The sequence below is a fragment of the Lethenteron reissneri genome, chromosome 8, assembly GCF_015708825.2.
Source record: "Lethenteron reissneri isolate LAM-NWPU_2019-01 chromosome 8, ASM1570882v1, whole genome shotgun sequence".
Lineage (NCBI taxonomy): Eukaryota > Metazoa > Chordata > Hyperoartia > Petromyzontiformes > Petromyzontidae > Lethenteron > Lethenteron reissneri.
In genome coordinates, this window is record NC_083786.1 from 9,202,631 (window position 1) to 9,230,217 (window position 27,587).

General features: G+C 48.0%; 2 protein-coding genes across 6 annotated transcripts in view; both read left to right on the plus strand.

Annotated features, from left to right (window-relative positions):
- The window catches only part of LOC133361963 (apoptosis-stimulating of p53 protein 1-like), a 67,137-nt gene extending 55,995 nt beyond the window's left edge, over positions 1-11,142 (plus strand). For all 4 annotated transcript variants that reach the window (XM_061580944.1, XM_061580939.1, XM_061580957.1 and 1 more), the window contains 7 exons: positions 2,150-3,060; positions 3,561-3,800; positions 4,279-4,416; positions 4,804-4,937; positions 5,952-6,118; positions 7,038-7,237; positions 7,393-11,142. In XM_061580944.1, the coding sequence (XP_061436928.1) occupies positions 2,150-3,060; positions 3,561-3,800; positions 4,279-4,416; positions 4,804-4,937; positions 5,952-6,118; positions 7,038-7,237; positions 7,393-7,437 (1,835 nt within the window). In that variant the 3' untranslated portion in view covers positions 7,438-11,142. The remainder of the gene's footprint in view (positions 1-2,149; positions 3,061-3,560; positions 3,801-4,278; positions 4,417-4,803; positions 4,938-5,951; positions 6,119-7,037; positions 7,238-7,392) is intronic.
- A 2,327-nt stretch (positions 11,143-13,469) lies between these two features.
- SNAPC1 (small nuclear RNA activating complex polypeptide 1) lies at positions 13,470-27,294 on the plus strand. Of its 2 annotated transcripts, XM_061581669.1 has the most exons (11): positions 13,470-13,575; positions 14,829-15,117; positions 17,863-18,022; positions 18,980-19,120; positions 20,375-20,497; positions 23,033-23,197; positions 24,733-24,819; positions 24,956-25,018; positions 25,179-25,296; positions 25,792-25,923; positions 26,480-27,292. In XM_061581669.1, exons 2-11 carry the CDS (start codon positions 14,990-14,992, stop codon positions 26,518-26,520), a joined length of 1,158 nt encoding a protein of 385 aa, XP_061437653.1. In that variant the 5' UTR covers positions 13,470-13,575; positions 14,829-14,989; the 3' UTR covers positions 26,521-27,292. The 2 variants fall into 2 exon arrangements, with proteins under 2 accessions (XP_061437653.1, XP_061437660.1); XM_061581676.1 differs by lacking the exon at positions 18,980-19,120 and having other exon boundaries at positions 26,480-27,294.
- Positions 27,295-27,587: the final 293 nt, after the last annotated feature.

The following is a 27,587-nucleotide window of genomic DNA, read 5'->3' on the forward strand; positions in this document are numbered from 1 at the left end:
AAATCTGGCTGTGACAGTCCCACCTGATGACGGAGACTTGTGTTGCTTCCGAAACATCGTGATTTTTTATTTTTTATTGTTTTATTTTTATTAATTTTAATTTCATTTTTTACCTACGTGACTTTATCGAAAGAACTAAGAGTATGGTCAAAGTACCTGTTTGACTGACACTGCATTGGTTTTCTTCATCCAGCAGTTGATTGACAAAGAGCTGATTAAGTGCTTTCACGCTTTCCAACGAAGGCCGAGAGCCTCGATGCATTTGCGCTGTCCGTGTGTAATGGGGGGTGGGGAACCGTAACTTTTTTAAAGATGATCCGATATGAATTGATATTTCTTGTCGCTATCAGCGATTCACCCTTGAGAAATCTGGACACATTGATCCAATAGGTTATTGCCCAACACTTGGCGATAACAAACGGTGCTGAAAATTTTCAACCGGGCTGAGCAAGGAAATGACATCACGCGTGACGCGCCGCGTGATATTACCTCGTCGCGCTGCTTGAAAAGTCACGTGACGGCAACATTAAATACAAAACCAGGTTGGTGGGAAAACATTGCGGAGTTTTGATTGGTAGTTAAGGGCTGAGAACCGTCCAAGATGCAGCATGGTTAGTGGTAATTGGCGAGAATCGTTGCTTTGTAATTGTGGCTGTCCTAGGCGGCCTGGAGGGGGGGGGGGGGGGGGGGCTGGTTCTGCGACGGAGCCGGCACAGTTGAAAATTCTGGGTTTGAATCCGGGTTTCAGACGCCCGTGGTTAAACCGCATTCTCAAGTGTGGTGACCATGTTGTATGTTAAAATAAAAATCACGATGTTTCGGAGGCAACACATTTATTTTATTTTACTTTTATTAATTTAAATTTTTTACCTACGTGACTTTACCGAAAAAAACCCAAGAATATGAATCCCTACAGTCACGAAAGCTTCAAATCTAGAATGTTGTATGTTGCCAGGTAAGGCCCACTGAGCTGTATAGCTCTTTTTCAGAAGCGACCTGGCACACAAAATGATAGCTCAACGAAGTGGCTTATCACGTGGACATTTATAGCAGCCAAATGCTCTAAACGCGTGCTTCCAAATGTGGAGGGGAAAAACCGGAGGACCCGGAGAAACATCCACACGACCACAGGGAGAACACGCAAGCTTCAAATATGCAGGCATCAGGGTCGGGATTGAACCCACGACCTCCTGCTTACCCAGGCGACGAAGATAACTTCTCGCCACAGTATCAGCTCAGTCGCCAACGGCTGCACACAAAAAAAAAATCCTGTCAAATAAAATTTAATTTGTCACTCCACTTTTGATACAATCTGGCTCTTTATGCCTTGGATTTTAATCTGGGCTTGAGCCACCTGTAATTAAACCAGGTTCTCAAGTGTGGCGAGTTTTATGGTCTTAGCGTTGTTGCCAATGACTGCGCAAAAAGAAGCCACGTGGAATTTTACTTGATTAAAAAAGGGTGAAGGCCAGCTCTGGGAATTAAAATGTAGCTTTTGAGAGGTGCCCCTTATGCGGATAAAGAAGCCACTTGAGGTGACTTCAGATGTAGTTCTGTAAAGTCATCTGGGGACATTCTACGTGGCCCATCTGAAACGGCGATGGTGAATAATAGAAATGGGCAACGGTGTAATATGCGGCTCACGGATTGATGTAGACGCCCAAGGAGATTCATAGACTCGTAGGGACACCCAAAGACTTGCATGGACACCCACAGATTCAAACACACCCATAGACTGGTGGATGAGGTTGGTGACTGCAGTCGTACCGTGGTGGGTGGGGGGCAGGGGAGGCGGTGGGGGGGGAGGCTGTGGTTATTCATTTGCTATGAATGTTGAATCACCATGGTGAAATGTTAACCACCCTGCCTGGTATACAGGAGGTCGTGGATTCGATCCCGATGTTCTCCCTGTTGTCGCGTAGATTTTCTCCGGATCCTTCGGATTTTCCCTCCACATTTATAATCATGTGTTTAGAGTATTTGGCTTCTATAAATTTCTATATTAAAGCCACTTCGTTGAGCTATCATTCGTGTCCAGGTCGCTTCTGTAAAAGATCGATATAGCTCAGTGGGGCCTTACCTGGTAAAATAAAAAATAGTTAAAACAGTAAATTGTATATTTTGCTCGTGGCTGCTTGTATCCTCACAGTTCACGTGAAGCCGTTGGTGCCTCCCACTAAGACCGAGGAGGCCCCGAAGCTCAGCCTGGAACATCCGGATGGCCTCGCTCTGAGTCGTGGGGGGGCCCAGCCGGACAGACCCCATCCAGCAGCCACCCCCGTCGAGAAAGCGGCATCGACGTCCGGCCCGGAAACAACTCGCAGAGCTGTCGTTAATGAAGAGAACGGGGAAACAAGCTGCGAGGTCCTGCAGCCAGCCCCTAACAAACCAGGGGTGGTGGAGAACACAGGCAGGAAGCCGCAGCAGCAGCAGCAGCAACAGGGCAAGGAGGAGGAAAAGAGGAAAGCGGAGGTGAAAGGGACGCCACTGGCAGGCAGCAGCAGCAGCGGCAGCGGCGACGGTGGGAGGGGTGGCGAATTTACGCGGCCTCGCCCCCTGAGCCCCACCAAGCTGCTGCCCTTCCTGAGCCTGTCGCAGCAGCAGGGCGGCACCAGCGACGCCGACCTGGAGGCGCTGAGGCGGCGCCTGGCCAACGCACCGCGGCCGCTCAAGAAGCGCAGCTCGCTCACCGAGGCCGAGGGCCCCAATGGGCCCAACCTGCAGCGCCTCATCCTGCAGCGCTACCAGGCGAGGCAGGAGGCCCTGCAGAAGGGCCTCGCCATCAAGGCCCAGCTCAGGGACGGGGGCGGCCGTCGAGAGGTTGACGGAGATGGTGGCACAGAGGAGACGGCGGTGGCGGCACTATCGAATGCGGGATCGGGTCCGAAGAAAGCAGTGGTGCTGGTGGTTGTGGCACCGGCGCAGGAGGACGATGACGACGACGATGAGAGGGCATCGGTGGAGGCTGCCGCGGTGTCGCCGCCCCAGGAGTTGCTATCGGCCGAGAGCTTCGATTCGACCGTGAGCGAGAGCCCCCCACCGTCGCCCTTGACGATGGAGGTGAGAGTCGGGGTTAGGGTGTGGGTTTGGCATCGAGATAAGACTGATGAAATGGAACGTAAATCAGGGGTGGGGAACCTGAGGGCCGAATGGGACTTTTAAATACCTTTTGCGGGCCACGCACTGATGCACACACAAAGCCTGTTCACTTTTGTTAGAGATTAAGCAGTAGTAACGGAGCACAGCACCAATATTATAAGCAAAGCTTCATTGAACATGTAGGTAAATTTTTTTTGCAGCCCGTAGAAATGTAATGTTGCCAGGTGAAAAATATCCTTCCCCATTCGTACCCGATTGGAGGGGCTCAGATGCTCGCAGTGATGGATATCATTTGCAGGCCATCTCCAAGTGGTAGGCTTCATGTAGGCCGTGGGCCTTGGGGAAATGGAGTTGTGGGCCCGGGCCTGGCCTGTCGGCCCTACTATGGACGCACAATCGATTTTTTGGACAAGCGTGACATTCATTTTAAGAAAAAGAAAAAAATGTTTCGTCATCAACAGGAGGGAGATCTGAACGCGGAGGAGGACGAAGAGGAGTTCATCCCAAACCCGTACCTGACGGCAGGCAAGGCGGACCCGGGCTCCGCGGTCGTCACGGCGACCGTTCCGGTGCTCACGGGAGACGAGGGTCCGGCGGAGGAGATTCCTGACATGCCGCAGTCGCCGCCGCCACCGTACCCGTCCTCGCCGGAGCTCGACATCGTCCCCGAGATCATCTCGTCCTGCGGGCCGCTCCCTCCGGTGAGGCCGCCCTCGCTCGTAACGCCGCGGCCTCCGCGCGTGTGTCGCCGTCGTGATACAATTGTTGCCAAATTAGAAAAATGGCACTGCAGGATTACTCAATCGGGTTTATACATGGCAATCATCAACATCATCATCGCCCACAACCTCCTGAGAACACTTGTCAGGACCCTCCTGAAAAAGTCATGAGGCTAAGCGAGACTTCCCTGAGTATAAAATAACAAATAAGAATTCCTGCGCTTTCGGGAGCACGATTTTATTTTTTGTATTTAGTTGTCTCTCCCCCCCCCCCCCCCAAAAAAAAATAAAACGTCCGTTACGTGTAGAACATGGTATATCCGTCCGCCCGTGCGCACGTTTCTTGATGCACTGCGACGCAACAGCGCAACGAACACGCGTGAACACGCGTGAACACGCGTGAACACGCGTGAACTCGCGTGAACTCGCGTGAACTCGCGTGTGTGCGTCATCCGCGCAGGGCAAGCGGACGAACGTGAAGAAGCCCGGCTCGGAGCGCACGGACCACGCGATGCGCGTGAAGTTCGATCCGTTCGCCATCCTCCTGGACTCCGCCCTCGAGGGGGACTACGACCTCGTGAACAAAATCTTCCCCGAGGTGCGCGGGGGTTTGGGGTAGACTCGGGGGGGGTTAGTATAGAGGTAGGCTTGTAGGTTAAGGTTAGACTCAGGGGGTGAGGTTAGACTCAGGGGGTAGTGTTAGACTCTGAGGGTAATATTAGACTCGGGGTACGCGTTAGGGTTATGATTTAAATGATTAAGGCTAGGGGGTTGGGTTAGGGGTAGAATTAGAGATGCGACAATTGTTAGGGCCAGAGCGAAGTCTACAGGTCGGATTCGGGCTGAGATTAGTGCTATTGCGAGAGCTACGATTAGAGATGTGGATATCGGTCGGGTATGATGACAACAATAACGACGACGATGATGATGATGATGGCATTTTGGTGGTTTTGGCTTTACACCCTGTCGCCACCGCGCTGCACAGGTCGACGACCCGAGCCAGCCAAACGACGAGGGCATCACGGCACTGCACAACGCCGTGTGCGCCGGGCACATGAACATCGTCAACTACCTGCTGCAGGCCGGCGTCAATGTGAACGCCGGGGACAGCGACGGCTGGTACGCCACATGTGCCACATGACACATGGTGCACGGCACCGCATGACACATGACACATAGTACCACGTGGCACATGACAATGACACATGATACATAGTACCACGTGGCACAACATGGCACCACATGGCACATGACAATGACACATGGCACCACATGGCTCATGACATAATGCACCGCATGACATATGGCACACAGCACCACGTGGCACCACATGGCACCACATGGCACATGACAATGACACATGGCACCACGTGGCATATGGCACACGGTACCACATATCATACGGCTCATGGAAAATGGCACATGGCACCACATAGCACATGACATGTGACACAGGGCACACAACAGTGGCTGGTTTGGCCAGCTGGGTTGAGCTGGTTTGGGTTGGATTTCTGATTTCCTCCGACTGCCCTGGGACTCGTCGGTGCTGCCCCGGCAGCCAGTGCAGCACCGACGAGAGTGCCTCGCCTCCCTACGGCTTCGTAACGCGTGACATCATCTCGCGGCATCAATCGTCGTGCGGGGCATGACATCATCCCGTGCGGCTCGGAAGCTGTCATTATTCTCGCCAACTAAACACTTCTGAGGACAAACGCAGTAAATTTCGATTTAAAGCTTCCGTGACTGCAGGGATTCATCTTCTTGGTTCTTTCGGTAAAGTCACGTAAAAGGGAAATAATAAAATAATAAAAAGAAAACATAATAAAATAATTATCACGACGTTTCGGCCACGGCTGCTTGCGTTGTGGCCGAAACGTCGTGAGAATGATTTTATTATGTTTTATTTTTATTATTTTATTATTTCCCTTCTACGTGACTTTACCGAAAGAACCAAGAAGACAAACGCAGTGTTGATTGGTCGTTAAAGGTCAGCAATGAAAGCACAGGAAAAAAACCTACCCAGGTAAATATAACGGGTGATGCCGTGTTCGAGCACTGAGCCGGCACTGAACGCGGGTTTCTCCTGCCCCTCTCCCTGCATCCCCCCCCCCCGCCACTCCCCACGTCCCCCAGGACACCGCTGCACTGCGCTGCCTCCTGCAACAACGTGCTGCTGTGCAAGACGCTGGTGGAGAGCGGAGCGGCCATCTTCAGCACCACCCTGAGCGACCGGCAGACCGCGGCGGACAAATGCGAGCTCATGGAGGACGGGTTCCAGCAGTGCTCGCAGTTCATGCACGGTGCGCCCGCCAGTTCGTGTGTGTGTGTGTGTACGTGTCTGCGTGTGTATTTGTGTACGTGTCTCTGTGTGTGTGCGTGTGTGTGTACGTGTCTGTGTGTATTTGTGTACGTGTGTGTGTGTGCGTGTGTGTGTATGTGTGTACATGTCTGTGTGTTTGTGTACGTGTGTGTGTATTTGTGTACGTGTCTGTGTGTGTGTGCGTGTGTGTGTACGTGTCTGTGTGTATTTGTGTACGTGTCTGTGTGTGTGCGTGTGTTAATGTACGGGTGGCTAAAGCACAGCAAGTTGGTACAGTAGGGGCACAGGTGGTGCATCAGCCAGTCATCTCGGTCAGTCGACCCGTGGCACCTGGGTCTGCCCCGTGACCTCCTGCCAGCGGGCGTTCGACACTACACGTGGCCTCAAGGTGCACATGGCCTGGCACAAGCGTCGTGGTGACATCACCGCCACTTAGTGGCGAATGGCGGTTGTTGTTGTTGTTAATGTACGGTGTAGCGGTTAGCGTGCTGTGCTACGAACCCGGCGACCCGTGTTCGATTGCCGCTCACGGCCACCAACACCGGTGACGATTATCTGAACCGGTCCTGGGCCTTCCCAAGGTTGACTCGGCCTCAAAAGAGTACCTGGCGTAGTGTAATAGAACACCGCCACTAGGCAGACAAAGGCATCCGGGTGTGGTGCTGGCTACCCACCCCATCGTGTACCATTCAGCCCTTCATAGGTGCTCCGCTAACAGCACTTGCCCCAAAAGTTTGTTAAGGCTATTCGGGGAATCTATCTTTTTGTGTGCAAGAGTGGTGCTGACCACCTACCCCCTCGTGTGCTGTCAGCCTTCACAGGTGCTCGCTAACAGCACTTGTACCAAAAGTTAAGGCTAGACGGCGGGGGGATCTTTGTTTCGTGTGCGGGGAGCGCAGGCCTACAGAACAACCTGGGCCTGATGCACCGCTGCGTGGTGTACGCGCTGTGGGAGCGGCGCGCCGAGGATGAGGACGAGCTGTCGTTCGCCGAAGACGACGCGATGACGGTGCTGCGGCGCGGCGACGAGCTGGAAGACGAGTGGTGGTGGGCGCGGCTGGGCGAACGCGAGGGGTACATCCCGCGCAACTTCGTCGGGGTGCGTATCCTCCCGGAGTGCCGTCGTCATGTCGTGCGATCAGAGTGGCTTGCATCCCCTCAGGCTCGTTAAATAACGTAAAGGCTTTCGTTAACGAGTTCAATCCACTCCCTCCTCCCCCCCCCCCCCCCCGTTACTTTTTTTCTCGCCGACAGCTCTTTCCTCGGATCAAAGCCAAGCAGAGAGCGGAGGTGCCTTGAGCCAACCGCGGCGACCAAATCTCAACGCTTGCAACTTCTCGACAGACTTGAGACGAACATGGGCCCGCGACCCAGCGTCGACTCGGGAGAGACCGCCACTTCAGCGGTCCCAGCCGGAGGGAGGCGCTGGCCTCCTCTCTTCATAATTCATATTTCGGGCAATGGGGCTCAGATGAACCGGCGCGAGTTTTTCGCCCGCACGGTGACGTTTGTGCGCGAGCTCGGTCGCACAGACCCACGACGCCTCGAGTGCCCGCAAGCCTGTGGGGCCAGGCCCCGACTCTTCAAAATGGAATGGTTAGAGAACGCTTCACAACATAACAATACTTTGCCTGCTCACTCCCGCACGCTCCGATGAGCACAGTTGGCTACGTACAGTGTGAAAGAAGTTCAACACACACACACACATGAAGATTCTTGGCGAGGCGTGGTGGCATTAATGGCTTTGGTAACATGGTAACATCATAGAAAATATTTTAAGCAGCGTACACCCCACTCCCCCACCATCCCCCCATCATCCTCCCCTACTTCCCCCACCCCCAACGCAGGCTTCCATACCTCACCAATAACTAACAAATTTTGTATTTTACCAGGTTAAGCTCTTTTTCCAGAAGCGACCTGGCCACAAATGATAGCTCAACGAAGTGGCTTATCACGTGGAAATGTATAGCAGCCAAATGCTCGAAACGCACGTCGATTCTAAATGTGCAGGGAAAAACTGGAGGACCTTGACAAAAATCCACACGACCACGGGGAGAGAGACACACAAACTCCAAATATATAGCAGGCATCATGGTCGGGGTCCAACCCACGACCTCCTGTGCACCGGGCGAGGTGGTTAACACCTCCGCCACCGCGGCGCCCCTATTTTATTTACTCGCTGGTCACCACTGCCCATAAGGGAGACGAAATTCAGGCATTGCCAGCGAGACTTTTGCAGGCCATTGTCCGGTTGTGTCTGATCGCATAGCGCATGGGCCAGAGCAGGAATTTGTAACACCTAAGGTAGCACAGATACAGTGTCTATGGGACCTTTTTTTTCCAGTATCAAAATGGTGAAATATCAAAAGAATAGGCTTTACCCTTGTCTGGCGATGACATAGAAGGTGTTCACATGTTCAAACACCAAAGAGAACAGCTATTGCAAGGCATCAAGTCTGCATGAACCACGTGCAAACAAACATGCTCTGATAATATGTGCATTGGCTTTGAAACTGATTAGCCTACACCAGAGACAGCTTTCTTAATGGCCTTGTCTCACCAGTGTTAGCTATCGTAGTAATGATTCATTTGCATGGCTAATACGAGTGAATTATGTGTTAATACACTCATTTGAAATGATTATCACATCATTTACTGTTATTGGCAAAGTAAATAAATTAGAACCACTCAAGTTATGCCAGCTCAGGTGGTACTGACAAGTGAAATATCTAGCCTTGGCTCCCGGACTATACTCTCTCTCTCAAGCATACAATGGTCATAGGAGTGCCACTGAAGCATTAGCTGTGAACTCTCTCCACGTTTGGCTGTCCACTAAAGTTATGCCAGCTCAGGTGGTACCAACAAGTAAAACAGCTGGTCTTGGCTCACGGACTATCATCTCTCTCTCTTAATGCTAATGGTCATGAAAGTGCCACTGATGCATCAGCTGTCAACTCTCTCCACGTTGGCTTGCCTTTCCCTGTCTTTGGTGCTGTACCATCTTATCCCTCCATGTTTTCCGAAAGGATTTCTCTTTCCTCTTAATCTACACTGCCTATGGCCAAATCGCCCTAAATGTGCCAGATTATGTCAAAGCCGGGATGCTAGGCCGGGTGGCACCTGGTTCGCACTTGGATTGCGACTCCCAGAGCTTGCCAGGTGTTGTAATCGTGGGACTGAGGAAGCCAGGTTATGGCAGTGTTGAGTGTCATCCTGTAATGGGTCACGGGGTTTCTCCAGTTTCCTCTCACATGAAGCCAAACTTTCATATATGCCCAAGCATCTCAATGTAGTAGCAGGACCCTTTAAAAAAAAAGTCTAGCCTCTCGGTGAGGCTTTCCTAGGTCATTAAAGCATTGGCATTTAGGTGACCAACTAATTGAAAACTGCATTTGAGGTGCTTCATGAAACTGGCCAAGGCCCCCTGACTACTGGATCCACGTTAAGGCCAGATTTCTGCGTTGGACAATCTTGGTTCATTCTGGTGCTAATCGTGAACCGGACGTCTGCACTTGCACAATAGTTTTATTTTATTATTGTTGCCGGCCAAATTGTTGCTTTTCAAGAATGTGTGCAGATAGTCTAATTGCCGAAAATGTGTACGTGAAAAGCTGGACGCGATTCTGGACTCTGAAGGAGAAATCTATAGGTGTCATGCGACTAACGTCACTCTGAGTGATGGAGCGGGTGGTGAAGTGCGGCCCTCAAACTCAATAGATCGGAGTTTGCTTTAAGGGGTTTCGGTGGAACCCTTCCAGTCAAACAGGAAAGGTTGGCCCTGCCCTGCGAGAGATCCAAATCGGTATTTCATCACGTGACACGATGCCGATAGAAGAATCGGGATGAAATGTGAATGTCACAGTGATGAATTGCGTCGAGCTAAGGCTACCAGACATTGGCCAGAACAGGCCCGATTTCTCAAAGGCCATTCTAGTTTGCCACAGCTTTTGTGAGAAGTGTGAGGTTATCCCCGTTTTCAATGTTCTGGTCTCACGCATGGCTGAGCGGTGGGTGGGGTGAGCAAATGAGTAGGTGGGGGCCTCGATATGTGGATGGGACTCGAGTGATTGAGTGAATGTGTTTTATGTAAAAGTAAGCGTGGCCGATAGTGGGAAGGAGGAGGGGCTGCCAAGCTTGCCACGTGTCCTGGTTGAGCCTGCCAGAAATTTGGTAGCCTTATAATCAAGCACACAGAAGCCTGGGTCAGACTTGATAGTGTGGGCCACTGATGGGCGTTACCTTCGTAGCAATGCATCGCGAACCTCCGTGATTATCAAATTGCGTTCCAAAATCAAATGTTGCAGGAAGCACAACAAGGTGGCCTTAATACTGCAGGAGCCGCTCAGGCTGTTAAACACAATCATAGAGGCTTAATTGCACCAAATTAAACTTATGAAATTACTGTTTTATTGCATTAAATGTTTCATTTTGAAATGTTTTGTGTAAGATTATTTTCTGAAAAAAACTGTGATGCGGTATCTCTTATGAGTGCAAACGTTTGTATGGCAATATCTGGGTGATGTTGGGTTTTTTTTCGCGCGATATTGTATTTTATTATTGCACGTCGTGGCCATAAGTTGATGAAGATGTACAACGCTTTAATATATATAGTCATGGGGTGGGAGTGGTGGCAACAGTGCTTAGTGCGGTGCGCTATTAACCCAGTGACCTTAATTTAATTTTTGCCCACATTTGACATCAGTGGCAAGTGATACCCAAACCAGTCCTGGGACCATCTCACAGTTGACCAACTTGGTGAAGAATGGTAAAACGGCTCTGGCGCTCAACACCGCGTGGAAGAGGCCTTAAGATAGCGATGAATTGACCAAGACCTGTCTGAACGGTCAAATAAACGTACAGACCACCATTTCAACAAACTGATGGGGTTTTTTTTGTAATAAACTTGCTGTCCTTCAAGTACGGTAATTGTGGTCTTTGCAATATTGGAATCGTTATTTTACTGTAAATAATAAATTTCACTCTGGCAATGTTCACAGTGGGGTGCATTTAATTCAAAGAGAGTTTGTCTCGCACAACTACACTGCCTCACAATGGCGTATCGGGGGGGGGGGGGGGCTGGCCTTCATCCAACAGTGGATTGGCAGAGAGCCGAAAAGAACACAAACTTGTTCATTCCAGTCCTCGTGCCTCCCACCACAATCTTCATATACAAATAAAGCCGTTACACACTACACACGTCTGATGATTGGCATGGCGGATATACGGATACTGCTTATCTATATTATTTATATTCTTCACAACAACGTGAATGGTTACTTTAAGTTAAATATTACATAATTTGCATTGAACTCGGACCCATGTCTAGGTGTCCTTTCCTGTAACATCTGGCAGTTCACCAGCATTGATTGAAGCAAGCCTGATGCTGCTGATGAGACTGTGTTTTGAAACCGGTCTCGGGTTTCAGAATCAGAATATTTAAACTGGAGGAATCCGATGAGATATAAAGCTCTTTTTTCACAGGTGTCCAGTAGGAGCGGGTCAGAACGTTACAACAACAACAATATAAAAATACTGAGTGCAAAATATAGGAAAGATAAACAAATCACTGAAGACAATATTCAAATTAAACTAAAGTATATATAGTTTTTATCTTACCAGGTAAAGCTCACTGAGCTATTAACTTTTTTTTTCAGAATAGACCTGGCCGCAAGTGATAGCTCAACAAAGTAGCTAATGTGGAAATGTATAGCAGCAAAATCATCTAAATATCATAAACGCTTGTTACCAAATGTGGAGGGAAAAACCCGGTAGGACCCGGAAAACATTTCCACGTAAATTCGGGGAGAGACGCGCAAATTCCAAATATACAGGCGGATTCATGTTACAGAATAACATGAGTCCGCGACAGAACGAATTATTATGTGACTGCAGAAGGAATCAAATCAGTTTCATTTAGTTGGTATAGCCCTGTGAGCCATTCGGCTCTTGAATCGGGTGCAACCAAACAAACAAAAAACAAAATCAGGGTCGAGGGGCGGCCGAACGTGGCGTTTTTAAATCCTTTATATTAAGTTCACTTGCTTGCTTGCGCGCTTACGACCGTGCAAATCTTTCGGTCGTTTTTTAACCCACTTCCCGTGATCCAATCGAGCTGACATTTTGCACACAGACTCGTTGTGCGTGACAATTTATTTTCGTGAAATTTTTATCCAAAATTTTCCACTTTTTAAGAAAAAATAAATTCATATTTTATTTAAAATACCAATGTGATAAAAATGAAACTCTTACTCAAGAAAAACAGAAATGAATAATAAAATAAAACCGATGCCACGCATATAAAGGATTTATAGTGAAAAAATTTGTTTTTACGGGTTAATTTATTCAATCCACAAATCGCCTCTTTAGATCCAAAAGGCAGGTGACAGGAGTCACTTTATCGAAGTTTTGTATTCGGAATGTCGCAGCTTGATCCACGTTCGATCCGTGATTGAACACAGAGACACGGGGAGTGAAATCGGTCGATTGGAAGTTTTCGTGATTGCAGGGATCCATACTCTTTGGTTCTTTCGGTAAAGTCACGTGGGTAGACAAATAAATTGAATTAAATCACGACGTTTCGGGCACAAAGAGTCCGTCGATTTCCGTGCCAGTAGTATTCCTTATATGGGCAAAGGCGCGCCCAATGACTCCATATATGGGAATTGAACGTGAACATAATTATTAATTAACATAATTATTACTTAACATAATTATGTATAAATTTTGTCGATGATTCAATGTATCCTGTTACAGGGGGGAGGCGGTGCGTCTTATATTCTAGATTTGAAGCGTTCGTGACTGCAAGGATTCATACTCTTAGGTTCTTTCGGTAAAGTACGTAGGAAAAATAATAATAATAATAATAAATGAAAATAACTAACTTAAATTGAATTTCAAATAACTAAATTTAATTTAGTTTAGTTATTTTCATTGTTATTATTATTTTATAATTATTATTATACCTACGTGATTTTACCGAAATAACCTGAAAGAAATAATAATAATAAAATAAATGAAAATTACTCAATTAAATGTAATTTAAAATAACAAAATTACATTTAATTTAAAATAAAATATAATTTAGTTATTTTCATTTATCATTATTTTATTATTATTTTACCTACGTGACTTTACCGAAAGAACCTAAGATAAATAATAATAAAATTATAAATGAAAATTACTAAATTAAATTAAAAATAACTAAATTAAATGTTGTTATTTTCATTTATCATTATTTTATTATGATTTTTTCCTACGTGACTTTATCTAAAGAACCTAAGAGAAAATACTTTACGTGACGCGACGTTCAGACAGAGGCGATTTCCCTGCGGTCGTGACGGAGGCTTCTCGGTCAAGCGCTGTGGTCTCAGATCAACAAACAATTCTCCCGCCATACGCCACCGTTCACAGGCCGAAAAACGACACCTGCATCGCTGCGTAAGCCTAAACGCTCCTACGTGTTTTATTGAGATGTTAACGAGCAATATTTCACGTATGTTTAACAATAAACGAGAGATGTGTGCTTAAATTGAGCGCGAAAGGGATGCGCTTTGCATTGCTTAGCCCCTATGCGGCCTAGCTAGTCTAGTACTGCTATATGTTGTATTATTGCGAGTGAAACTTTGTTATCGTTATAACATTTATAGCATCGCAGTTTATTCTTGCGTCGTTTCCCTCATGGGGTTAGTGACATCTCCGCTTTGTGCAAGAATAGTACCGTACACAGTGGGCGGACACCGCTACGAGTATTGCGAACCTTTATGGCAGGGCTATAGGGCTTATCCCTCACCCCGCACTATTGTTTAGCGGTATTAAGTTACGCATTTTAGTGGTACGGGCACTCGTTTCACTACAGTATTGGAATTAAATAACGTACGAGTCACCCTTCCTTTGAAACAAAAATAACGATTTATTTGCGAAGAAAGTTCAGTCAAAAGTCGCTGATTTCTTTATACGTGACTTTACTGAAAGAACCAAAGAATAATTCCTGCAGTCACGAAAGTTCCAAAGTTAAGATCGCTGATTTCCATTGACAAATAGCGTTGGCAGTTCGTTGTGGGCAGTCGAGAGCATCGTCTCAACCTCGTTGTTGTTGTTGTACTGCACCTCTATGGCTCGGCGTCGTTCCCGACCCGCCTTCAGCAACCCGCACACTCGCCAGCGTGGCGAAGACTGACACGGCGCGTGGATCGAACGCCGTGTTTACACTCGTACATCACGAACGGCACTTAATCAAAACCCAACATTTTTTTGGTTTGAAGCTTTCGTGACCTCAGGGGATTCATATTCTTGGTTCTTTCGGTAAAGTCACGTAGAAGGGAAATAATAAAGTAAGACAAATATAAGACAATAAAAATTCTCACGACGTTTCGACTGCAACACAAGCAATCGTCATCATCGGGTGTGAAATCCACAGCAAGAAAATTTGAAAAAAGTGGCGTTTTTTTCAAATGATTGCTTGTGTTGCAGTCGAAACGTCGTGAGAATTTTATTGTTTTATATTTATATTATTTTATTATTTCCCTTCTACGTGACTTTACCGAAAGAACCAAGAATACAAAACCAAAAACCTTAACCGAACATTATTTGATTGACACCCGGGCATGGCTGTCTCGCTGCTGATATTCCGCGGCTGACATAACGAAGACGCGTATCCCATCGCGAGCTGACGCATTCCTGTTTTGCCACAGTTGCAGGTCTTTTCCCGGCGGTCATTGCCACAGCCAACGACACGACGAAGATCTTCCGTGACCCTCCACCGTGAGCGCGCTGCTCTCAAGGCCACCCGAGTTCCACGTGGGGGTTCCTCCCGCGACTGCCCCCCACCTCTGCTGGAACCTCTCGTACGGCGATGGCCGGAGCGGCCGGGTCCCGCGGGGACTGCGAGCAGCTCCTCGATCGCTTCCGCCGCACCGACAGCGTGCGCTACGAGGACTTCGCGGCCGTGTGGCGCGACATGAACTTCTCGCTCATTCACCAGTGAGAGCCTCACACTCGCTCGTCCACCAGTGAGGCCCTCACTCGCTCGTTCACCAGTAAAGCCCTCACACACTCGTTCACCAGTGAGGCTCTCACTCGCTCGTCCACCAGTGAAGGCCTCACTCGCTCGCTCCACCAGTGAGGCCCTCACTCGCTCGTTCACCAGTGAGGCCCTCACACACTCGTTCACCAGTGAGGCTCTCACTCGCTCGTCCACCAGTGAAGGCCTCACTCGCTCGCTCCACCAGTGAAGGCCTCACTCACTCGTTCACCAGTGAAGGCCTCACTCGCTCGTCCACCAGTGAGGCCCTCACTCGCTCGCCCACCAGTGAGGCCCTCACTCGCTCGTCCACCAGTGAGGCCCTCACTCACTCATCCACCAGTGAAGGCCTCACACTCGCTCGTCCACCAGTGAGGCCCTCACTCACTCATCCACCAGTGAAGGCCTCACACTCGCTCGTTCACCAGTGAGGCCCTCACTCGCTCGTCCACCAGTGAGGCCCTCACACTCGCTCGTTCACCAGTGAGGCCCTCACTCGCTCGTCCACCAGTGAGGCCCTCACACTCGCTCGTCCTCCAGTGAGAGTCTCACACACGCTCGTTCACCAGTGAGAGTCTCACACACGCTCGTCCACCAGTGAAGGCCTCACACTCGCTCGTCCACCAGTGAAGGCCTCACTCGCTCGCTCACCAGTGAGGCCCTCACACTCGCTCGTCCACCAGTGAATGCCTCACTCACTCGCTCACCAGTGAGGCCCTCACACTCGCTCGTTCACCAGTGAGAGTCTCACACACGCTCGTCCACCAGTGAAGGCCTCACACTCGCTCGTCCACCAGTGAAGGCCTCACACTCGCTCGTCCACCAGTGAAGGCCTCACACTCGCTCGTCCACCAGTGAAGGCCTCACTCACTCGCTCACCAGTGAGGCCCTCACACTCGCTCGTTCACCAGTGAGGGTCTCACACACGCTCGTCCACCAGTGAAGGCCTCACACTCGCTCGTCCACCAGTGAAGGCCTCACACTCGCTCGTCCACCAGTGAAGGCCTCACACTCGCTCGTCCACCAGTGAATGCCTCACTCACTCGCTCACCAGTGAGACCCTCACACTCGCTCGTCCACCAGTGAGGCCCTCACACTCGCTCGCCCACCAGTGAAGCCCTCACACTCGCTCGTTCACCAGTGAGGCCCTCACACTCGCTCGTTCACCAGTGAGGCCCTCACACTCGCTCGTCCACCAGTGAAGGCCTCGCACTTCGCTCGTTCACCAGTGAGGCCCTCACACTCGCTCGTTCACCAGTGAGGCCCTCACACTCGCTCGTTCACCAGTGAAGGCCTCGCACTCTCTCGTCCACCAGTGAAGGCCTCGCACTTCGCTCGTCCACCAGTGAGGCCCTCACTCGCTCGTTCACCAGTGAAGGCCTCACACTCGCTCGTCCACCAGTGAAGGCCTCACACTCGCTCGTCCACCAGTGAGGCCCTCACTCGCTCGTCCACCAGTGAAGGCCTCACTCGCTCACCAGTGAGGCCCTCACACTCGCTCGTCCACCAGTGAATGCCTCACTCACTCGCTCACCAGTGAGGCCCTCACACTCGCTCGTTCACCAGTGAAGGCCTCACACTCGCTCGTCCACCAGTGAATGCCTCACTCGCTCGCCCACCAGTGAGACCCTCACACTCGCTCGCCCACCAGTGAAGGCCTCACACTCACTCGTCCACCAGTGAGGGCCTCGCACTTCGCTCGTTCACCAGTGAGGCCTCACACTCGCTCGTCCACCAGTGAAGGCCTCACTCGCTCGCCCACCGGTGAGACCCTTACTCGCTCGTTCACCAGTGAAGGCCTCACACTCGCTCGTCCACCAGTGAATGCCTCACTCGCTCGCCCACCAGTGAGGCCCTCACACTCGCTCGTTCACCAGTGAAGGCCTCACACTCGCTCGTCCACCAGTGAATGCCTCACTCGCTCGCCCACCAGTGAGACCCTCACACTCGCTCGCCCACCAGTGAAGGCCTCACACTCGCTCGTCCACCAGTGAGGGCCTCGCACTTCGCTCGTTCACCAGTGAGGCCTCACACTCGGCTCAGGCGTCACGTTGTGTCATTCACTCCTTCGCGTTATGCACGGAGTGATGGTGGGTGTGCTGAACCATTTTTATCCACTCACTTTTGTGGGCCTTGAACTCGCCCTGCCTCTCGACACACGTGTCACCCGTGCATTTGCACGTTTAAGCAACGGTGATCACGGAGAACGTCGCTTTCGCTAATGATAGATCTAAATTTCTCGGCCACCTAGCTAGAGCATAATTTCGCTGCTTTGCATCGTCATAGACAGCGTTAGTAACGATGGACTTCTTATTCACTCCGGTTAACTTCTTACCCATTCACTTGTGACGTCATTGCTGCTTCGCATCATTGCTGCTTCACATCTTCCCAAGGAATGGCAGTCACAGTTGACTTATCGCCTATTGTCACTCGTGATGGTCCTGACACCTCTACTTCCTGCCTAGAGCATCACTCCCATCTTAACAGTATTACAAGCTACTTTGTCAGCAAAGGGCAATGTCGACAAGTGCACAATAATTGCGTTTTTATAGCCTTAATTTCCATGATTTGCATTGTCTTTGTTTTATTCGTGAGATCCCTCATCCCCATCACCCTGGATAATCATGAGTAGACTGTAAGTGCGTGTGGCAATGTGAGTGACATCTGCGTGTGCTCACATCTGCGTGGCACCGTGCTGTGTGCAGTGGCTTTGTGAAGGACCAGGATCGCAAGGAGTTCACGGAGGAGCTGATTCTGCTCGCCTCGCAGTACCTGTCCCCCATCTACAGCTTCCAGGTGCGTGTGGGGGCGCTGTACCTGCTGTACGCCATCTACCACACGCAGCTGTGCCAACCAAGACGCAAGGCAAGGCTCACAATCAACGTGCCAATAGACACCTTCCTTGGCACTTGTAGTTAACTTTCGGTTATCCTTGGGTGCATTATCCGGTAGGCCGGTTAACTGTTTTTGCCAAAAAATGTATTATGTTTTTTTATGCTCGTTGGTTTAATTTTGTATACATGTATGTTGAACCTCTTCTGCACCGTACGTAGCCAACCGTGCTAATCGGAGGTGCTTTAAGCTACTCCCCACTTGTATGACATGATCAACCACCCCCCACAACCTCACATGGTGGTAGGGGGGGGGGCCTCGTTCAGAAGTGAATGGCCACACGGGACGAATATATTCTTTTGAATGTGCATTCAAGCGCAGCTATTTTTTGAAATCATAGTCTTCAACTTGTAACGTGCACAGTATTCACTCACCCTCGAAGAGAAACAATGACTCGGAGATGTGAGGAATCACAGACAAGCGGGAAGGCAGCCACACGGTGAGCCGGCACTAAAAATTGCCCAAGATCTGCCGTCCTTTATCATTAGATCTCTTTTGCCAGTACCAAAATATAATAATAGGTTTTTTCCCCTTTTTTTGAGCCCTCATTACTTTGATAGTGCATTGTCTTTGAGCTGTATGCCTTTTTGGCGTCATCTGGTCGAGCACCAATTGAGACGAGGCTCAAAAGCAAGCTGTCTCTGGTGTGGACCAATCAGTTTCAAGGACAATGCATATATTATCAGAGTGTGTTTTTTGTTTGCATTTAGACTGCAAGTATTGTGGTTAATGCAGACATGAATCCTTGTAAAAAGGTTTCAGTTTTGTTGGCAGAAAAAAATGGGAAAATCCCTATTATTATACTCTTCCGTCCTCTTTATATGAAGATATTCTCGGCCATTTAATGCATGTTTACGCGTGGGAGGAAACCGGAATGCCTGCCGAAAACCCACGCGTGCGAGCCACTTTAAATGAAAGCCGTTGCTGCAGATTCGCTTGGCGCTGAAAGATTGGGACGACCTGAGCAAGCTGTACCAGGAGATCGTGGAGCAAGAGCACTATGACGCCGACTACATCTACCGCTCTCTCTGCGACCAACACGCCTTCCACTACACCGCCTTGCCTGCACCGGTGCGGTCCCCCGAAACACACACACAGACACGGTGCACGTCGGGCCAGACGAGAGTGAAACCAACAAGATAGATGGTACAAATGAGAAAAAATAAATTGTAATTCTTGAATAATTATTCGTGAAGCAAGTAATGACATCTTCTTGGTTCTTTCGGTAAAGTCACGTAGAAGGGAAATAATAAAATAATAAAAATTTAACAGAATCAAATAATTCTCACGACGTTTCGGCCACAACGCAAGCAGCCATCCTCCGGTGAAGACCAGGTCTGTCGGGGAGACAGCGTCTGAATGAAACACCACCACGCTTGGAGCGTATATTTAAGCTGGGTTGGAAGGGGAAGAGCGCCTTGACAAAATAATTTGCATATCAAAGAACCAAGAAGATGAATCCCTGCAGTCACGAAAGCTTTAAATCGAAATTCAAGTAATGACAATGAATTTCCACGATGAGCGGTCACATCTTATAGTTTCATTGCCCGCTTTGAGCTGTTGGGATATGACTCAATTTGGTCCTTCTACCATCTCTCTGTCCGTCGCTGCGTCTTGCAGATGAGATCTTTTTTGTCACGACAAATTTTTTGATACTTGACGTCCAGTCAGATTGTGGTCTTTCCCGTCCCCCGAGGACCTTCAAATGTTTCCTCCTTAATCAACATTTTTGCAGCGAGTCACCATTGCTTCTGGTCGCTTGTCCGAAATATTTACATTTAAATTTCGATTTAAAGCTTTCGTGACTGCAGGGATTCATCTTCTTGGTTCTTTCGGTAAAGTCACGTAGTAGGGAAGTAATAAAATAATTTGCATTTGAAGAGGAATTTAGCATATTTATATATGCTAAATTCCTCTTCAAATGCAAATTCTTTTGTCAAGGCTCTCTTCCTCCTCCCTCACGGCTTAAATAGACACTCCAAGCCTAAGACGTGTCATTTAGACTCTGTCTTATCGACAGACATGTTCTTCACCTGAGGACGGCTGCTTGCGTTGTGGCCGAAACGTCGTGAGAATTGTTTTATTATGTTTTATTTTTATTATTTTATTACTTCCCTACTACGTGACTTTACCGAAAGAACCAAGAAGATATTTACATTTCCTATCCTTGACCTGACTGTAACCAACATTCTTCGTATACATCTATGCTTTTCAGGCCTCCTTGATCAGGGCTTGTTGAAAAATATAAATTGCTTTGATCAACAAAAACGTATGTGTAGCGTGCAGATAAGGTGACCTGCACCTCTCTTTAATATCTCAACACAGCTGATGTTCCGCATGGGGAAGATGCGGAAAGCAAACATATGGAAGGAGAAGATGAACGAGCATGGGGGTCTCCGGCAGAACCACAACCGAGTCTCTGGTGTGGTGAGCACCGATGCCATGGAGGTGAGTGAACCCTCGATCGCTACTGGACAAGGTTCTTCAACTATATTCTCCAGTGGACCAAACAATAAATGAAACTATAAACTTTTTTTTTACATTTGACCAGGTAAGGCCCACCCAGCTGTAACTATTTTTCACAAGTGTCGTAGGTGGACAAGATACGCCATGGCAGATGTCACACTGGGCCGTGGCATGTGGGCAGATTAGTATAGGCCAGGGGTCGGAAAACCAAAAATATTAAAAACTATTTAAGCAAATCTATGTTTTATTTTACCAGGTAAGGCAACCTGGCCACAAATGATAGCCCAATGCAGTGGTTTATCATGTGGAAATTTATTACAGCCAAATACTCTAAATGCGTGATGTTCATTCTAAATGAGGAGGGATAAACCAGGAAAAAAAATGTCCGCGACCATGGGGAAAACATGCAAACTCCAAACATATAAGCGACAGGCTCAGGATCAAACCCACGCCCTCCTGTATGTATACTAGGCGAGGTAGTTAACATCTTGCTACCGTGGTGCCCTTTAAGGAACACGTGAATACAATTATCTCTACGTTTTAAGTGGCCCATAGCTTAATACAATTCGCGTGTCCTGTTGGCCACATGACGTCATGTGTCCGGTCTGCATACGTCATGATGTCATATGACATCGCAACGCCATAACGTCTCTCTGCACGTGACCGCTAACCAACGCGCACCTCTTGTATTGAGGTCTCGCCTCACTTTGTCTCACTTTCACCTCGCTAATCAGTATCCCTTAAGTCTCAGCTGGCCATAGCTCGTTGGGCCACTCCAAAAGCTTTCTTGGCTCCCCCCGGGGGTCTTCACTTGAAGAGCCCTGCGGTGTGCATAATCACGACTACAAGTTGGGGGGCTGGCTGACTCTTTGACGAGGCAGGGAGGGGGTGGGGGGCAGCACGAGGGAGATTTCGGGGGTGGTGTCTGGCGAGCAGGGCCTAGGTGACTTAGTTGTGTCGACTAGGAAAAGCGTGAACACCCTCTGTGTGCAGGTGCTGCAGCCGACGGGGTAATAAGGACGCGAGGTGGCTTAGTCTAACTCTGTGGAGGAGCTCTACTTGAAGGGATAAGGCACGAACGAGGTGGTTTATTTTTAATCTGGCAAGAGATGTAGGTTCAAATCTCAGCAGCAGATTGCATGGTACTTTATTTTACCCACCTCCTATGCTGCAGTGTTGATGCTGTTTTAAACGTCAGTAATGTGTCCAGTGCATTATATGTGAGCACTTAGTCTTTTTAAAGGAATTGTGGAAATATGAGCTGGTGCTCACGAAAAATAATCGTGGTCTTTAAGACTGATTGTATATGATGACACACTCCAGTCTGATTCTACTGAGAAGACATTATTGAGCCTGCTGGTTACAATTTACAACACATCTAATTTCCAAGAAACGATGACCTATACGAAGGACAAGCCACGGGAGTGTGACTAGCCATGCAACCCAACTTATGGAGCATTTTTAAATCCCCGGATTGCGCGCTCATTCAACGGAGGAGGAATAGCAAAACCACACGAACTTTACTGAAGCTCTCTCATGGCTAGCAGACCTAGACATTGCCATTCGGTTTCCGAAAATTTTGCTGCCATTCGCAAGATTAGAATAGAATGACCTACACGCCTACATATAATCCATTCACACCTGCGTACTTCCACATTGCAGCTGTGCCCACTGGGCAGACATTATCACGTTTTGTGCAAGCACCATAGTTATTGGAAAGGTCATTAACTAGGAAGTAATATGTCTCACAGAGTCCGTGTTGTAAGTTGTAACAATTGTTGAACGTATTCAGTTGCATAACATAATTCTCAAGAGTTAGTATCTCATTTATGTCGGTGGACTGAATGAGCTAACTAGTTCATCAGTTGAATTTGCACTTCATCATCATCATCAGTTATGATCAGTTCACTCCTTGATGAAGGCCTCCCCAAACCATCCGCTGTCTTTGGTCCTGCGATGCAACATTCCATAGAACAGTTGCGCATTTGCCGATTAATTTGTATTAGCCACCACTAGAAATAATTGCACTCCGTGACAAAAGCATGATAATTCCACCAATGTCATCAATTAAAATACATTCTTACGCGTTACAATGCATGCACTAATTGTGTATTATAGGGCTAGACTGTTTATGATTTTTTTTTTCCAAATTGTATTCAAATTATATGCTAATGATACGCTTTAGGCCAGTGGAGCGAACAAGAATGCACAGACGAGACAAAACGAATGATAAAGACAATACAAACGGAGGTGATACAAATTCGACAAATAATTGCTTTGTGAATCGAACCGCAACCCCCGAATTATGCCACAGTTCATTGTCCCTTTGGTTGGTGAGGGGGTGGGGAGGATAAATAGATGCGAACGGTTAAATGCATAAAACTCCGGTCTATTGCTAAGCGCGGTAAACATGTATATATATGTATGTTGAACTTCTTTCGCACAGTACGTAGCTAACCGTGCTAATTGGAGATGCGGTGGGGTGTGTCCCCCCCACCTGCCCCGACCTCTTGCCAGGAGCTACAGAATATCCACGAGCACTACCACCACATGAAGTGCGCCATCTCCACCAGCAAGTTGCAGCCGGACAAGAGCCTGAGCCTGGTGCGGGATGACATGCAGCGGGCGGTAAAGGACGCGCTTGCCACCTACCAGCTCTGGAGCGACGTGCGCGCGAGCAAGGTAAGGGTAAGGGGCAGCTCGGTCTAGTGGCGTAGCTGTCGAGTAGTGCGCAGGAGGTACAACTGCATCGACGGAATCTACGGTACTGGCGGACAGAGCGTGGTCTATTTTCTGAACGCGATGAGCTATAAAACTTGTTTCACCGATTTAGATTTAAAGCTTTCGTGACTGCAGGGATTCATCTTCTATGGGTCTTTCGGTAAAGTCACGTAGAAGGGAAATAATAAAATAATAAAAATAAAACATAATAAAATAATTCTCATGACGTTTCGGCCACAACGCAAGCAGCCGTCCTCAGGTGAAGAACAGGTCTGTCGAGAAGACAGAGTTTATTTCACCGATGTCCAGTCGGGGCACGTCATAACGTTACAACAACGAACAATACAAAAAAAAACGTCATTCTTCACCAGGGCCCATGGCAATCGCGCCACTCCACGGAACTTGCGTAGAACCCCATAGGCTCACGAGGACCCATCGACATTGCACAGTGGTGGCTCAGTTATCGAGTTTGCTGGCGGCGCAACTGCACCGGCAACCCCACGGTGCCAGAGGGGGCCAGGGCTGGGGTACGAAGGTGGGGAAAGTGGATAGGGAATGGGGGAGTCCTCATTTTCATTTCTTCCTCCAGGGCCCATGTCAACGACGCCACGCTCATGTGTTCACCAAAGAACTAAGAGTATTCACCAATCCCGTTTATCAAACCACTTGCCCGTATCCAATTGTCTGGCCGGCACGACGCAATCGTAAGACTTTTGTGCGAAGATTATTTTCTGGCTTGTCCTGCACATCCAGTTGGCCAGCTTGTTTAGGCGTGTCATTGTATGAATATATTTATTGAGGACTGATCAGATGCTTCTAAAGCTATGCTTATTTATGTGTGTAAACATTTGAATGTAACAAAATGCTTAATAAAATTTTGATTTAAAGCTATCGTGACTGCAGGGATTCATATTCTTGGTTCTTTCGGTAAAGTCACGTAGAAGGGAAATAATAAAATAATAGAAATATAAAACAATAAAAATTCTCACGACGTTTCGACTGCAACACAAGCAATCATCATCGAGTGTGAAATCCACAGCAGGAAAATTTGAAACGTCGTGAGAATTTTTATTGTTTAATATTTTTATTATTGTATTATTTCCCTTCTACGTGACTTTACCGAAAGAAGCAAGAATAAAAATGCTTAATTGTTTAAATAATTAGCCACCGAGTAAGTAAATGAAAATCATGTAGTTTGATTTAAATACTGCTGAGTAACGGTGGCATTATGGTTAGTGCACTTCATTGAACCAAGTGGGCTGAGTTTGATTCCTAGCGAGTGGCATCTGAGTCAGTCCTGAACCCACCCCGTTTCACTAACCCACAATCACTAGCACGGTGAAGCGTGACCAACATGGCGTGGGAAGGCCTTCGTCTGGGAGTGGATTTTCGTTGATTCTCAACATACAGAAAATGTATTTTTTTGGTTTTTCATACGTTGTTGTTCATTTGCAATATGTCATCGTGTTGGTGAGTTAATTTTATTTCAATTCTAGAAACCTAGAGCCGCCTCCACGGGGAAGTCAACTGAAAGGAATGCGGAGGACAAGGAAAGACATTCGTATGAGGAAGACGATGCAGTGGTACGTTAGTTAAATGATCATCACAGTTACTTACAAGTCAATCAAGTGCTCCACTGTGTAGTCTGAACAGTGTAAAGCATTCTGTTGTGAAGCTACGACTGCAGTTTCACAATGAATACACTTAATTTATTTACAGGGTTGTTCCAGAGCCGAAAAATTAGCAGCCATCAAAAACAAGTCCTACAACAATCCGACAAAGGTAAGAACTGAGCCTGACACATTACAACACGTGTAAGAATTTATCATAACGATGGTGTGCTCATTGGTTGTGACCCTGAGCGATGCGGGGTGTTCCACTCTTCATTGCTTTTTGACTTTCAAAAAATAAATAATCCTTCCTCCTCCCACCCTCCCTTGAGGCCCCCCGTTCACGCAGGCATCGGCAAACTGAAATCAACTCATCTGAGGACGACCTCAGGAAACACGACTCGCCACGGAGAAAGCGGCCTAGGAGTGGATCTCTCACACCGAGGCCAGGTGCCGTCTCACGAGACAAAGAATCCATCTCGATTTAAAGCTTTCGTGACTGCAGGGATTCATCTTCTTGGTTCTTTCGGTAAAGTCGCGTAGAAGGGAAATAATAAAATAATAAAAATTAAACATAATAATTATAAAATAATAAAATAATACAAATAAAACATAATGTTTTATTTTTATAATAATGTTTTATTTTTATTATTTTATTATTTCATAATTATTATGTTTTATTTTTATTATTTTATTATTTCCCTTCTACGTGACTTTACCGAAAGAACCAAGAAGAAAAAAAAAGAATCCATCCTTAGCTCTTGCAGAGCGGAGAGCGAACCCCCTCCACGTTAGACAAAGACTCCATGGAAGTGGGCATTACAGAACCACTTCTGAGATGTCTTCAAGTTAGCACTAAATCACACAGTTTGGGGAGGGGGGTGCGGTGGTGGGGAACGGTCAACAGCACTCACTCGCTCACGCCGGCTGTCTTCCCCCACACAGCTGGAGCGGCGAGCCACTTGGCGGATGACTGCTACGGCGTCGAGGAGGATACTCCGACCCCACCGAGCGATCTGCTGAGCATGCCGGTCATCGAGGAGGAGGTCGAGGGGAAGGTGACGGCGGGCACTGAAGGTGTGTTAACCCCCGGACGGTGTTCCTCCCTCGGTAGATCGCTAAGATAAAACCGCGCGATGTTGGGCACGGAGTGGAAACGTTTCGCTCCACGTGCTGGGAGCTTCGTCAGAGGCTGAAGCGGAACGTCGGACGTCGTGCCGAGCAGCGCGCAGTGCAAACCGAAATAGAAGCGAGAGAGCTGTCACCACGCAATCGTGGAATTCTACACGGTCGTAGCACAAAACTGAGCTTCAGATTAGGGTTTATGTCTGAGTAATTGACATCCAAATTTTGACACTTTGAGTTAAATATATTTTCGGCAGGTAAAATGCAACATTACCTTGAAGTCATGAGTATTTGAATAAATAATCTCAAACAACTTATGGGGTATGCATGAATATTAGAGCCTTGCATTTTAACTGCGACATTACTTCGTATGTTTAATCATATTTTCCCAAAGCTATTCCCCCTGAAGATACTCCCTTGGCAAATTGTCTAAAAGTTGTACATTCTTTGAACAGGAAAAAATCTAATTCCACTTAATTTAACGCCGGTTTCCGTTTGTCTATTGCAGTTGCGATGCAACCATCAAAAAAGAGGCAAAAGACAAAGTGACTTCATCAACATCGCCAATTCTGTAGTCGTCACCGATCACCAATGACAGAGACCTGTGGAGTCCCACACTAACGTGAAGCAACGTCGTTGTCATCGTCAGCCGCTGTCCTATCGCTTGACGAATGCCTCCCCCACTCCATCGTCCCTCCTCTGCGGGCTTGCGATGCCACAATCCATCTCGCCGCTGCGCACGAGCTGATTTCATCGCTCCGTCTCCGCGGTCGTGTGCGTACTATCTCGGGGCGTGTCCACACCCTTCGACTGCCACTCCACCGTTAGTCTCGTCTGTCAGCCCGTTGTCCCCTCTCACCATGACGTGTCCTGCCCAAGCCCACCGAATGTTCTGAGCGGTCGATACGATGCCTCTGATTTGTGTTTACCCCCAGGACGCATCTGTTTCTCTTTCGTTCTCTCGGTGTCATTCCAAACATGCATCTCACCTCTGTGGTTATATTCCATCTAATAGTTCAGTTTACATGGTTCTGATGCATATGTCATAGCTGGCATTACCCACTGATTGAAAAGCATCTTCAGACACACTGCTATATTGATTTTTGTCATCAAAGTTAGTTATTCTAAGGAAGTGTTTTTGGTTGCAAGGCCCGCGGGCCACTGGCCGCCTTTAGTGCGGCCTCCACTGACAATACACAAATAGTGAAAAGACCCCTTGCAGGCAGTGTGGCGGCCCTCACTGATGATATTCTATGGTTCTTTCGGTAAAGTCACGTAGATAGAAAAAATAATAACAATAAAAATGAAAATAAATTGAATAAAAAATAATACAAATATCACGACGTTTCGATCGCAACACAAGCAATCGTATTTTTTTTTTCTCTGACGATTGCTTGTGTTGCGATCGAAAGGTCGTGATATTTTGTATTATTTTTTTATTCACTTTTTTTTTTCTATCTACGTGACTTTACCAAAAGAGCCATAGAATATGAATTCCTGCAGTCACGAAAGTTTTAAGTCAAAATAAAACTCGCCGATGTTTTATCGGTGCAAGTGGCTCCCCTCTAAAAGTGAATGAAGAACACTGCTCTCAGGCACTCATTCCTGCTCTCGTT

Coding starts and splice junctions, on each gene's coding strand:
- SNAPC1 (XM_061581669.1), top strand. CDS start 14,990: ATGGCCGGAGCGGCCGGGTCCCGCGGGGACTGCGAGCAGCTCCTCGAT. Junction 15,118..17,862: donor AACTTCTCGCTCATTCACCA/GTGAGAGCCTCA, acceptor TGCTGTGTGCAG/TGGCTTTGTGAAGGACCAGG. Junction 20,498..23,032: donor TGAGCACCGATGCCATGGAG/GTGAGTGAACCC, acceptor ACCTCTTGCCAG/GAGCTACAGAATATCCACGA.